Source organism: Dama dama, chromosome 28, assembly GCF_033118175.1.
Source record: "Dama dama isolate Ldn47 chromosome 28, ASM3311817v1, whole genome shotgun sequence".
NCBI classification, from domain to species: Eukaryota; Metazoa; Chordata; class Mammalia; order Artiodactyla; family Cervidae; genus Dama; species Dama dama.
Window position 1 is genome coordinate 22,773,861 of NC_083708.1, and position 12,317 is coordinate 22,786,177.

Genomic DNA, 12,317 nt, shown 5'->3' on the forward strand with positions numbered 1-12,317 from the left:
TAAAATATGTTAGAACTTTTCATTCTGGCTTCCCCATATCTTATCCTCTCTTCCCTTTTAGTTTGATGCAGTCCCACTTGTTTATTTTTGCTTTTGCTGCCTTTGCTTTAGGTTTCCTGTCCAAGAATATCATTGCCAAGACCAATGTCAAGGAACTTTTATGTATATATTCTCCTCTGTTTTATAATTTCAGGCCTTATATTTAAGTCTTTAATCCATTTTGAGTTAACTGTTGTGAATGGCATGAGATAGGGATCTTATTTCATTCTTTTCACATGTGCATATTTAGTTTTCCTGTCTTGTTCTTGACACCAGAGATGCAGATAGCCTTTTGTACATTTTGGTCAGCCTTGTCATGAGTTTATCATATTTGTTAGTCTTTTTAAAAACAAACTTTTGATTTCATTGATCTATCTTACTGTGTATGTTTCTTCTCTTTAAATTCCTTGTGGATGTTTTGAAAGTCAGTAATAGGTATTTTTAATACTGATAATTACTACTCTTTGAAGAGCACTTTAAAAAAAGAGAGAGAATTGCTCAATCAGTGTTACATGTAATAACTGACAGATTCCTTCCTTAAGGAAGGAACTCTTTCCTTAAGGCAAAACTTTTCCTTATAACTCATGCCTGCTCCTTTTTAAACAGAAAGTTTATCTTAAGAAACAACTAAAAAAAAAAAGAAACAACTATTTCACAAAGTTGCAGTGTATCTAATTTTATTAACAGTATGTTATATAAGAAGAATAAATTAATTCTAGAATACTATGTTTAAATATGGCAGACATTCTTACATACACATACTGTATGGAGTAAAATTGTTATTCTGTATTTTTTAGAGTATAGCTAACTTAAAAACTACAATTTGTACTATGTTGGATTTTTTTTTTAGTAGTTTAATCTCAAGGTTTATGCTTTAGCATAATTAAATACAAATACTTTTAAAGTTCTGTAACCTGTTACATGATAAAACATATTGTGTTTTCAAGTTTATTTTTTTAATGTGATACAGTACACTAAGCTGTCACTAAGAACACTGGATGTGCAATTTGAGCCCCATAAAATATTAAGTGGGTATATAAAGTAAACTTTTGCTAATATAAATCCTAGCGAGAGATTTTAGAACTGACAGCATTCAAGTGGCAGAGAATGACTGAGATCAACCAGTACCTTGTGAATAGTAAGTAGGGAAAAGGAACAAGTCCATTCTGTGAATATTTGCTCTGTCCTATCCAACACTTTGTTACCCATGGACTGTAGCCTGCCAGGCTTCTCTCATGAATATTTAGGAGTTACATTATTTAAAGGGCAGGTGGACGGAAAGTAGTCAGTGGAAAGAAACAAGAGTCAGAAATAGAAAATGTACCAGGAGACAGAGCTCACCTGGAAGTCAAAAGGGGAATGAGTTTCAAGAGAAAGTTGTGGTGAATAGTATCAAATACTACAGATAAATGAAACAGTCAGGACTGAAAGTAGACCAACAAATCTGGCCTTTAGTAGAGAATGGTGATGATATTGAGAACTGTTTTAATAGAACAGGTAGACTTATCAGAAGGTGATAGATGAAAGTGTTTTTTTTGTTTGTTTGTTCTCCAAAAGTTGAAGTAGGAAGGCAGCTTCAGGCCAGGAAGTAATTAAGATAAAGGTTTTAGGATTTTGTTGTCATTTGTTCTCTTTTTAGAATCATTGGGAAAGATTTAAGCACAGTTGTCAGTGGAGGAAGAAAGAAATTATATGAAAGAAAAAGTATGGTGGATAAAGCAGGGCCCTGAGAAAGGTAGACAGTGGACCCTGAGGCAAGGTAGCTATGAAGAGGCTGCTACTGTAGTTTTACGTCACACTGTACCTAAAGTTGAAGGCAGAAATGTGGGAAGTTGAGGGAGTTCCCACTAGATGACCTCTGTTTTCTATATAAAGTAGGAGCAAGACAGATTCTTAATTCATTTATTAAGCACTTTGTAAAGGCAGGACTTGGTTTTAAGGTCTTAGGATACAGAAATAAAGAGAGTCATGGTCTCTTGCCTTTTTTTTTTTTTACGTCAGAATTCAATTTTATTTCACATTGATAGAAACCATGCAAAAGATTTACATTTTCTCACGTTACAGCGCCATGTTTCAATGGAGTATTTCTTGCTGTAAATTAGATCTCACTGATTTGTGTCAGTGAAGCAACAGTTTGTATTCTTGTAGGTAAAGTAAAATGACTTAGTGATTGTTTAAAAATTGTAAATCCAGGCATAAATATATGGCTTAATTATTAACATCATCTGTGGTCCATACCAAATCATTTCTATCATCAAGTAGCACCCATTTGTGAAGATGCAGTCCTAACATTGTTCTAATCAGTTGGAATTCAGCAGAAAAATTAACAACAGTTCAGAAATACTAAGCATACATTTTTGGTGTATATTAAACTGTGTAGGAACTACACTATTTGCATTGAGTTCTGACTAAACAAATTTACCCAGAAATTTGTTTTCAAGTAATTTTAACCAATAATATGAAAAATCTATTTAAAATCAAATAATTGCTACTTTTATGTTTGCACAAAAGCTAACTTTAAAAGATCATCTGACTACGTGAAAATTTCTTGTTTGTCCATTGGCAAATAAGAGTAAAGCAAAATTTTTGAACTGTTCATTTCCTGCTGTAGTTGGTTTCAAACCTATGTGCAAAATAAGTAAATTTTATGCTATGAGGAGAATCACCTTAGAGCAAATCATCTTAGAAATTACAGTTTTTAAGATCAGCCTTAAATATCCCAGAACTTCCTAGAATATGACCTAATTATTCTTTCAGTTAATTGCAAGAAGATACAACCACAGAATTATTCTCGTTACCTGGACTGAAGATTCTAGTAACTCTGCAGGTCTAAACTGTGGCTAAAGGTCCACTTTAAGAAGTAGTATAGAAACTCTGAAAGGATGTCTGGTTTCTTTCTGTCAATATATTTTCAGTGCCATCATGTGTGTGATCCAGAATGTTAAATTACAGCACATATTGACAGCAGGTGTCTGTGACAAAGAGGAAATATTTGGTCTGTTGTGAAGGATAAAAAAGAAGGGACACATTTCTAGAGAGAAAAAAAAGAGTATTAAAGTATATTCAGCAAAGAAAAAGCTGTTCCCCAAAATAAAAGGGCCATTAATTGAAGATAGCAATATTGCTCTTTATTGACACTTAGAAGCATTATCCCTTTTATTAGGAATAATGTAATACCTCATTCTTATTATGCATTATAATCATTAGGTATATATGAACACATATATAAAAGTACAGATGCTGCATGGTGACTTGGCAGTTTGGGGTGTAAGCCCGTAGTCTTAAGTCACCAGACACATAAACTATTTATGTTTTAACTGCTCATTTATATCTGAACAAGTTTTTGTTAAGAATGCCAATAATTTTCAAGTGCTGTAATAAAAAATCTGGTTGCAGTATTTTATTATTTTTCTGAATTTGGGAGAAAGAAGCTGGCTGCTTCTCTCTCTATTTTAATACTAGTATATTCAATACTAGTGTATGCTGCTAGTTTAACACTAATGTATCCTGGATTATATCATATACAAATACGTATATAGAAACTTCAAAGATCATGCATTTCCCATGAGGAGAATTTATTTAGCCTGTGTCATTGATGTGTATTTGCAAAACATTTTAACACTGCAGACATCAGAGGTTTCAGGGTTGGGCACAGGCGGGAGTGTGTCTTCTAATAGACGATGCTGGTATGCACTTCTGCACAAGGCCTCACAGTGGTGTCAGTCAACGGGAGGTAGGAGTTGCCTGATGAACTGCATGATGTCCATCATCTCCTGTTGACGTGAACTGTGCCTCATGCCTCCATAGGTTTTGAAGGTTACATTGGCTGGATTTACCAGTGGTTTTAGCTTTTCAGCAGTAAGAGCACCAGACATTAGGGGTACTGAAGGGTCCAGATCTCCCTGGCACTGAAGAATAGACATGTCTCTCCTCAGACCACTGATCGGGCCCTGTGGAAAGGAAGCCCAGAGCAGTGACACCAGCCGGCTTTTGCTGTGTGGTCAGAGCCAGGTGCCGCGGTAAAGCACCTCCCTGAGAAAATCCTCCCAAAATCACTCTGTTAGAAGCATTGCTGTTCTTCATCTCTTGTGGAGTGCTATTCTTCGTCTCTTGCTCTATCAAAGTTTTTACATTTTCTGCTGCTGCTTAATTCCAGTTTCATCCTCCAGTGAATCCGGTGAAAGCCCAGTAATGTCAAACCAAGAAGGCATGACCATGTTCATATGTAATATTACAGGCATAACTAGCGCATGCGGGCAGTTGTATTTGATGTGGGCACTTCTGATCCTGGTGAAGGGTTCTGCCCATCCATGCCCTGTGTCTCCCAGTCCACAAAGGAAGATCACCGCAGCAGTGGCCTTCTGGGTAGCGGACATAATGGCAGGCAGCAGGGCTGATATATTATTGCCCTATATACACCAGTTCCACTAATCACACAGCTGAAGCAAAAGGCAGAGTGGGCATCCAGCCAGGCCAAAGGGCCTCTTGCTTTCTGATATTACAGAGTTACCTATCAGAATTAGTCTTTCTCCCCCAGTTTTACTGGTAAACAATTGACATACATCACTGTATAATTTTAAGGTATATAGAAAGATGGTTTGATTTACATATATTGTGAAATGGTTACAATAGGTTCAGCGAACTTCATCATGTCATTTAGATACAACAGAAAGAAGGAAGAAAAGAATAATGGGGAAATTTTTTCTCCTTAGAGTACTCTTAGTTTTTATTCTTAGAACTTTCCTGTATGTCATGCAGCACTGTTAACTATAGTCATGTTTTACATTATATCCATAGTACTCATTTATAACTGGAAGTTGGTACCTTTTAACCACCTTCCTCTAACACCCTTCTGTCCCTAAGCATTACCTCTCATAACCACAAATTTGAGGTCTCTTTTTCTGTGAGTGTGGGTTTTATTTTTGTCTTTTTTTGGTTAGTTAGTTAAGATTCTACCTGCAAGTGAGATCATACAGTATTAGTCTTTTTCTGTCTGACTTATCTCAGTATAATACCTTAAAGGTCCATCCATGAGGTTGTAAATAGTAGGAATTCCTCATTTTATGACCGAATAATATTCCATTTTATATATATATATATATATATATATATATATATATATATCTCACAGCTTCTTTATCTGTTCATCCATTAGTGGACACTTAGGTTTCCATTTCTTGGCTGTTATAAATAACGCTGCTGTGAAAATCGGGTTTCAGATAGCTTTTTGAGTAAGTGTTTTTGTTTCCTTTGAATGTAGTCCCAAAAGTGGAATTTTTAATGTTTTGAGGAACCTCCATACTGTTTTTCATAGTGGCTGTACTGGTTCGGAATCCCTCCAGCAGTGCACAAGAGTTCCTTTGTCTCTACAACCTCACCAGCATTTGTTACCTCTTGTCTTTTTGATGATGTTCCTTCCAACAGGCATGAGATGCGATCTCATGGTGTTTTAATTAGCATTTCCCTGATACTGGTGATGTTAAGCATCCTTTCATGTACCTCTTGACCACGTATCTTCTTTGGAGAAATGTCTATTCAGGTCCTTTGCCCATTTTGTACTTAGATTATTATTATTATTTCCTATTGAGTTGTACAAGTTCTTTACATGTTTTGGATATTAACCGCTTATCAGATATATGGTTTGCAAATATTTTTTCCCATTCTATAGGTTGTCTCTTCACTTTGTTGATGGTTCCTTTTGCTGCAAGGAATAGCATTACTTATTATTATTACAGCAATAGATTTACTTATTGTTAGTAAAACAAAGTTACTTAGAAATAAGTAAGTATTGGATACTATGTGAACATTTAATAAGGAGCCTAACCTAGTCTAATTAGGAGATAGTCTCAGGGAAACAGTTTAGGCCTATTCCTGAAAGTCTAGGAGTCATGCAGACAATGAGGAGAAAGTGAGGGAGCAGGGATTGTGCCTTTCAGCATAGCATGTGTAAAGGCCTGGGCGCTGAAGAGAGTGTGGAAAGTTTTGAAGTGAACTTGAGAGGAATTGTTCAATGTAGCTGGAGCAGAGGGTGCAGGAGTGATATTGGTGAGCATGCATTGGCTGTACAGAGGTATGTAGTAGCAAAATGTTAAAGCCACAGTTAGTAGTTAGACAGTAACCAGCAGGAAACCAATGAAGGGTTTTATTGAGAACAGCTGCTTCAGAAGAGAAATACTGAAGCAGTACTGGATAGTTCAATGATTACGATGTTTGGTAAGATATGATTGAGATATCTTGGTGGTCTCTTCTAAGGAACTATCTGGTGGAAAAGGAGAGAATTTATTATATTTACAAAAAATATCTAGGAGAATGGCTTGGAGAGAAAAGTTGATGACTGATTCCAGTTTAAAGTTTTTTATTTTTTTAAGGGTCAAGGATCACTCTGAGATGTATAGTTTTTGGTCAAACAGATGGTTTCTGTTGCCATATTTTGAAATGGAAATTACAGGGGAAGGATCAGGTTTGGGGGAAGGGAAAGAGAGGGAGTTCTGTTTACGAATTGTGGAATTTGAAGGCCTTATGAAACAGCTAGGTGACCTTTGGGTTTATGAGTATGAAGCTCAGATGAGAGACCTAGGTTTGTTTAATGGATATAGAAGTCATCACTATACAGGATAGATATGATTTTAAGCTAAGCAGTATAACTTACTATTTCATTTTAAAAATATTTATACACACATGTTGGTATATATGAATTAATATTTTGTAGTTATTTTGTCTCTCTTTTTGTTTTTATTTTTTGAAACAGTTCTGGACTCTTTCCTCTCCTTGCAAATGCTGCCATGTCAGTGAAACCAACATTGTTGAGTTTGTATGAGATATATTATCTGCCTTTGGGTAAAACACTGAAGCCTGGTCTACAAGGATTGCTAACTGGTATTCTTCCTGGCTTAGAAGAAGGGTCAGAGTACTATGAGAGGTAAGATGCTATTGTTATCGCTGCAGCTAAGTAATCAAAGTCATGAATGGGTCAGCAAACATCCTTAAATCATTAGTACTGACATCACAAAAACTGATTATTCTAAACACTTTGGTACCTGACCTGAAGATTTTTTGTAGCAAAAAAATTTTTGTAGTGTATGTAATCTGCGTATCACAACTGAAAATATAACTGGGTAATAAGAATATAGACTTGGATAGCTGGACTGGGTTCAAATCCTAGCTCGGCAGACACTATGTGAGCTTAGGAAAACTTTTCAATATTTCTGAACTTTATTCAGTTTCCTTATCTATTAAAAAAGCATACCATTCATTGTGTAATTGTAATATTGAAATTACTTTGTCCAGCGCCTCGCACTTGTAAGTCACTTAAAAAATTGTGACTCATAAATATATATATAAAATATATATATTTAAAATATAATACAACAGATAGGACATTTAGATTAATAAAAAGAATGGAAGATTGGGCAGTGCACCATCAAGTTTTAAATTGTTAAAAATAGCCTATCACCAGGTGCAGTACTCTTTCAATAGCTATTGACATGGTACTCTTGTTATTTTAACTCTTCAAAGAGAATGATTTGGTCTGTTTGGAGCTTATTATTATTTCTTTGGAAGTTAATGAAAATGAAAGTAAAGTGAAGTTGCTCAGTCGTGTCCAACTCTTTGCGACCCCGTGGACTGTAGCCCACCAGGCTCCAATAGTGGTATACAGTGCTTGATAGCATTAAGTATCTTTAATATCGCTGTTACTGATACTCTTACCAAAAAGGAAGTTATGAATTAAGATGTCAGAAATAGAAAATACCAAACTTTCTTTATGAGTAGGCATAATGATTTATATTTATATAATTTATTTAAACAAGTTACTCTATTTTTTGTATGTTCATCTGCTGCCATAATGATGTGGGAATCTAACCCTGAAAATATTGAATCTCTCTTATAAGCTACTTTGAGAAAAAATTAATTTCCGTTTCAGGACAATTTTAGAAACATAATGTGAGCTTATTTTATTTAGTTTATGAATCAGTTTTGTTTTAAATTGTTCTATTCTCTTAACGGAAGCATAGAATCAATATGATTTTGTAACTCTGCTAGTTGCAATTAAAAATTTAACATGGGGACTTTCCTGGTGTTCCAGTGGCTAAGATGCTATGCTCCCAATTCAGGAAGCCTGGGTTCGATCCCTGGTCCAGGAACTAGATCACACGTACTGCAATTAAAACATCCCTCGTGCAATCAAATAAATAATAATAAATTTTTTAAAAATTTCATGTGGAAATTGAATAATGATCTTTATGACTGTGGTATCTGTATGATTTATCTTGTTATGTGTCTTAGTCCTTTTTGCTTGAAAGTCCTTTGGCTTTTGTAAAAAAAAAAAAAAAAAAAACAGACTGAGTGGAAATTTATTTTCAGAAATTCAAAAATATTCAGAAATGCAAAAATTCAGAAATAAATTCAGAAATTTATTTCTCACTGTTCTTGATTCTGTCAAGGTGGTAGCATGATCGTGTTCTGGTGAATGCCTTCTGCCAGATTCACAACCAGCGCCTTTTACATGTATCCTGACCTTCTGGAAGGGGCTATGGAGCTCTGTTGGAATTTCTTTCATGAGAACATTAACCTTATTCATGAGGGTGCCCAAAGCCTCCATCTTCTAATATAGTCACTTTGGGGCATCAGGTTTTAACATATAAATACTGAAGGGACAAAAACTTTCAGATCATAGCATTATGTTTTGCCAGTTATTCAACACAAAAAGATGTGAAAACATGTTCTTTTAATGCATAAGTAGATTGAGACCAGAAGAGATTACAGTGTTAGTATTAAATCACATAGCAAGTAAACAGTAGAACTTCATCAGATTCTCTTGATTCTGAATCTGTTATACAACAGTGTATTCAATTCTTGTGTATTACTTTGTCTTGAATAATACTTCTTATATTTTGTCATAGCATAATTCATTCAAGTTGTTTAATTCAGTCAGTTCAGTTGCTCAGTCATGTCCAACTCTGCAACCCTATGGACTGCAGCACGCCAGGCTTCCCTGTCCATCACCAACTCCCAGAGCGTATTCAAAATCATGTCCATCACGACAGTGATGCCATCCAACCATCTCATCCTCTGTCATCCCCTTCTCCTCTTGCCTTTCCCAGCATCAGGGTCTTTTCTAAAGAGTCAGTTCTCTGTATCAGGTGGCCAAAGTATTAGAGTTTCAGCTTCAGCATCAATCCTTCCAATGAATATTCAGGACTGATTTCCTTTAGAATTGTCTGATTTGATCTCCTTGCAGTCCAAGGGACTCTCAAGAATCATCTCCAACACCACAGTTCAAAAGCATCATTTCTTTGGTGCTCAGCTTTCTTTATGGTCCAACTGTCACATCCACACATGACTACTGGAAAAACCATAGCTTTGACTAGATGGACCTTTGTCGGCAAAGGAATGTCTCTCTTTTTAATATGCTGTCTAGCTTATGGTCGTAGCTTTTCTTCCAAGGAGCAAGCGTCTTTTAATTTCATGGCTGCAATCACCACCTGCAGTGATTTTGGAGCCCAAGAAAATAAAGTCTGTCTCTGTTTCCATTGTTTCCCCATCTATTTGTCATGAAGTGATGGGACTGGTTGCCATGATCTTCATTTTTTGAATGTTGAATTTTCAGCTAGCTTTTTCACTCTCCTCTTTGTCTTTCATCAAGAGGCTCTTTAGTTCCTCTTCTGCCGTAAGGGTGGTGTCATCTGCATATCTGAAGTTATTGATATTTCTCCCAGCAATCTTGATTTCAGCTTGTGCTTCATCCTGCCTGGCATTTCGCATGATGTAAATTATGTAATATGATTTCCAAGAAAAGGAAATATCCTTTAAAATTTTGTAGAAAGTCAACAGAAGATATGTTCTTCTATGAAAAAAGTGAAAGTGAAGTTGCTCAGTTGTGTTGGACTCTTTGTGACCCCATGGACTGTAGCCTATGAGGTTCCTTACTATTAACTAAAGTATATGTGTGTTTAACAGTTCCTTGAGGTAGATGGGACTTGTGGAGGTGTTTTTGCTGTTATCTTTTTTACAGATGAGGATACTGAACTCAGAAAAGACTAGGAAAGACTAAGTGATTTCCCTAAATTATACAGCTAGTCAATGGTGGAACCAGAACTTTGACCCAGTCCTCTGACTCTGACCTGTATGGTTCTTCCCATCCACCCCACTTGTGTCCAGGGTGGAACATACGACTACATCAAGGATGCTTTCATACATTCTGGGAGAGTATAATGGTTTGTGCTTAGCAATGTGAAGCTAAATATTTCGCTTTTTAAAGCACTTTATTTTGTACCTCAGAACAAACACTTTACTGGAAAAGGTTGCTGCTGCAGTGGACCAGTCAGCCTTCTACAGTGCCCTCTGGGGTAGCCTTCTCACCAGTCCTGCTGTGCGTCTGCCTGGAATCACCTATGTTCTTGCCCACTTGAACCGGAAGCTTTCCATGGAAGATCAGCTTTATATAATTGGCAGTGATATTGAGCTAATGGTAGGTCTACACGTGTTTGCTCATTTAACTAATATTTCTTTATAGCCACGTTCTGAGAATCATGCCACAAACGATGTTTTTGTTTTCATGAGGCTTATATTTTTCATCAAGGAACTTAAAGACCAAAATAGTCACATTATTGATTTGGAAAATTTCAAGTTTTTTCTTTTTCATAGAAAAGGGATTGTCATTTATATGTTATCTTCATTATCTGTCATTCAAGCAAATAAATGGTCTTTATTACCATGTTGCTAACTGATCAGATCATTGTTTACATAGCCACACTCATTTTATTTTTCTAAAGTGAACCTTCTCTTGGATCATAGCTTTCTTCATAGGAAAGACAGATTTTAGACCAAGTAATAGCTAGATTCTGAAAGGGATTTTTGCAAAAGAAGGTATTACTAAAGCAGACAGTGAAAGATAGTTGGAAAAAAAATCGCATCAACTGCTTGCTTATACTTTTTAATTTAAAAATTAAGAACAGAGGGAAACCATTTATGCCTATAGAGTGTGTACTCTTAAAATGAACAATTAATGGAAAAACAAGAAAACCCTAGAGGGTCCTTTTGAAAAGTTTCCAAAAAAACTTTGTGATTACTCATCCTTTACTTTCTCCCCATGTGATTATGAACTGACAGATTTTTATACATATTTTGGTTATATTAAAGTATAATTAGCATACATTGAAATTAACTTATGTGTACAGTTGTATGAATTTGACACATACATACAGACAAGCAACCAATACTGTAAAATCAAGATACAGAACATTTTCATCACCCCCAAAAGTTCTTCTGTGTCCCTTTGTAGTCTCTCCCATTCCCCTACACCTCCAGGCCCTTGCAAACACTGTTCTATTTTCTATTCCTCTAGATTGTGGTTTTCACAGAATGTTACATAAGTAGAATCATGCAGTGTTAGCCATTGTCTGGTGTCTTTGATTTTGTATAACACATTTGAGAGTCATCCATGTTTTGCATATGTGATATATGTCAGTATCTCTTATATTGCTATCTAGTATTTTATGAATGTACCACAGTTTGTTCATTTAGTGATTAACAAACATTTGCTTTGTTTCCAGTTTGGGGCAGTTAATAATAAAACTAATAATATAAACATTTTCATACAGTTATTTGTACAGGTATATGTTCTTTTTTTTCCCCCACTTAGAACTGTTATTTTTTAACTTTAAAAGTCAAGATACAACTGAGTGTCTGAGCACATGATAGTTGATTTACAATATTGTGTTAGTTTCAAATGTACAGCAAAGTGATTCAGTTATATATATACATGTATCTATTCTTTTTCAAATTCTTTTCCCATTTAGGTTATTACAGAATATTGAGTTCCCTGTGCTATATAATAGGTCCTTGTTGGTTATCTATTTTAAATATAATGTGTGTGTATGTTAACCCCAACCTCCTAATTTATCCCTCCCCTCTTTGGTAACCATAAGATTGTTTTCTAAGTCTGTGAGTCTGTTTCTGTTTTGTAAATAAGTTCATTTGTGTCATGTTTTAAAAGATTCTGCATATAAGTGGTGTCATATGATATTGGTCTTTGACTTGCTTCACTTAGTATGATAATCTCTGGGTCAGTGCATGTTGCTGCAGATGTCATCATTTCATTCTTATTTTATGGCTGAGTAGTGTTCCGTTATATATGTACACATCTTTATCGACATTTTTCTTGAGAAAATACCTAGGAATGGAATTCTTGGTTCATATGGTAAATATGTTTAACTTTGTTAAATAACAGCTTTATTGAGATATAATTCACATGCTGTGAAATTTATCCTTTTGCATTG

The 12,317-nt window shown here is 35.3% G+C and overlaps 1 protein-coding gene and 1 pseudogene across 7 annotated transcripts in view; one reads left to right on the forward strand and one right to left on the reverse strand.

The window, feature by feature from the left end:
- DOP1A (DOP1 leucine zipper like protein A) overlaps window positions 1-12,317 on the forward strand; it is a 131,067-nt gene that overhangs the window by 47,067 nt on the left and 71,683 nt on the right. For all 7 annotated transcript variants that reach the window (XR_009690979.1, XM_061131916.1, XM_061131917.1 and 4 more), the window contains 2 exons: window positions 6,788-6,958; window positions 10,318-10,507. Coding sequence is in view for 6 of the 7 variants with exons in the window: in XM_061131916.1 (XP_060987899.1) it covers window positions 6,788-6,958; window positions 10,318-10,507 (361 nt within the window). In the remaining variant the exon portion in view is untranslated. The remainder of the gene's footprint in view (window positions 1-6,787; window positions 6,959-10,317; window positions 10,508-12,317) is intronic.
- LOC133048201 (acyl-protein thioesterase 1-like) lies at window positions 3,759-5,700 on the reverse strand (annotated as a pseudogene).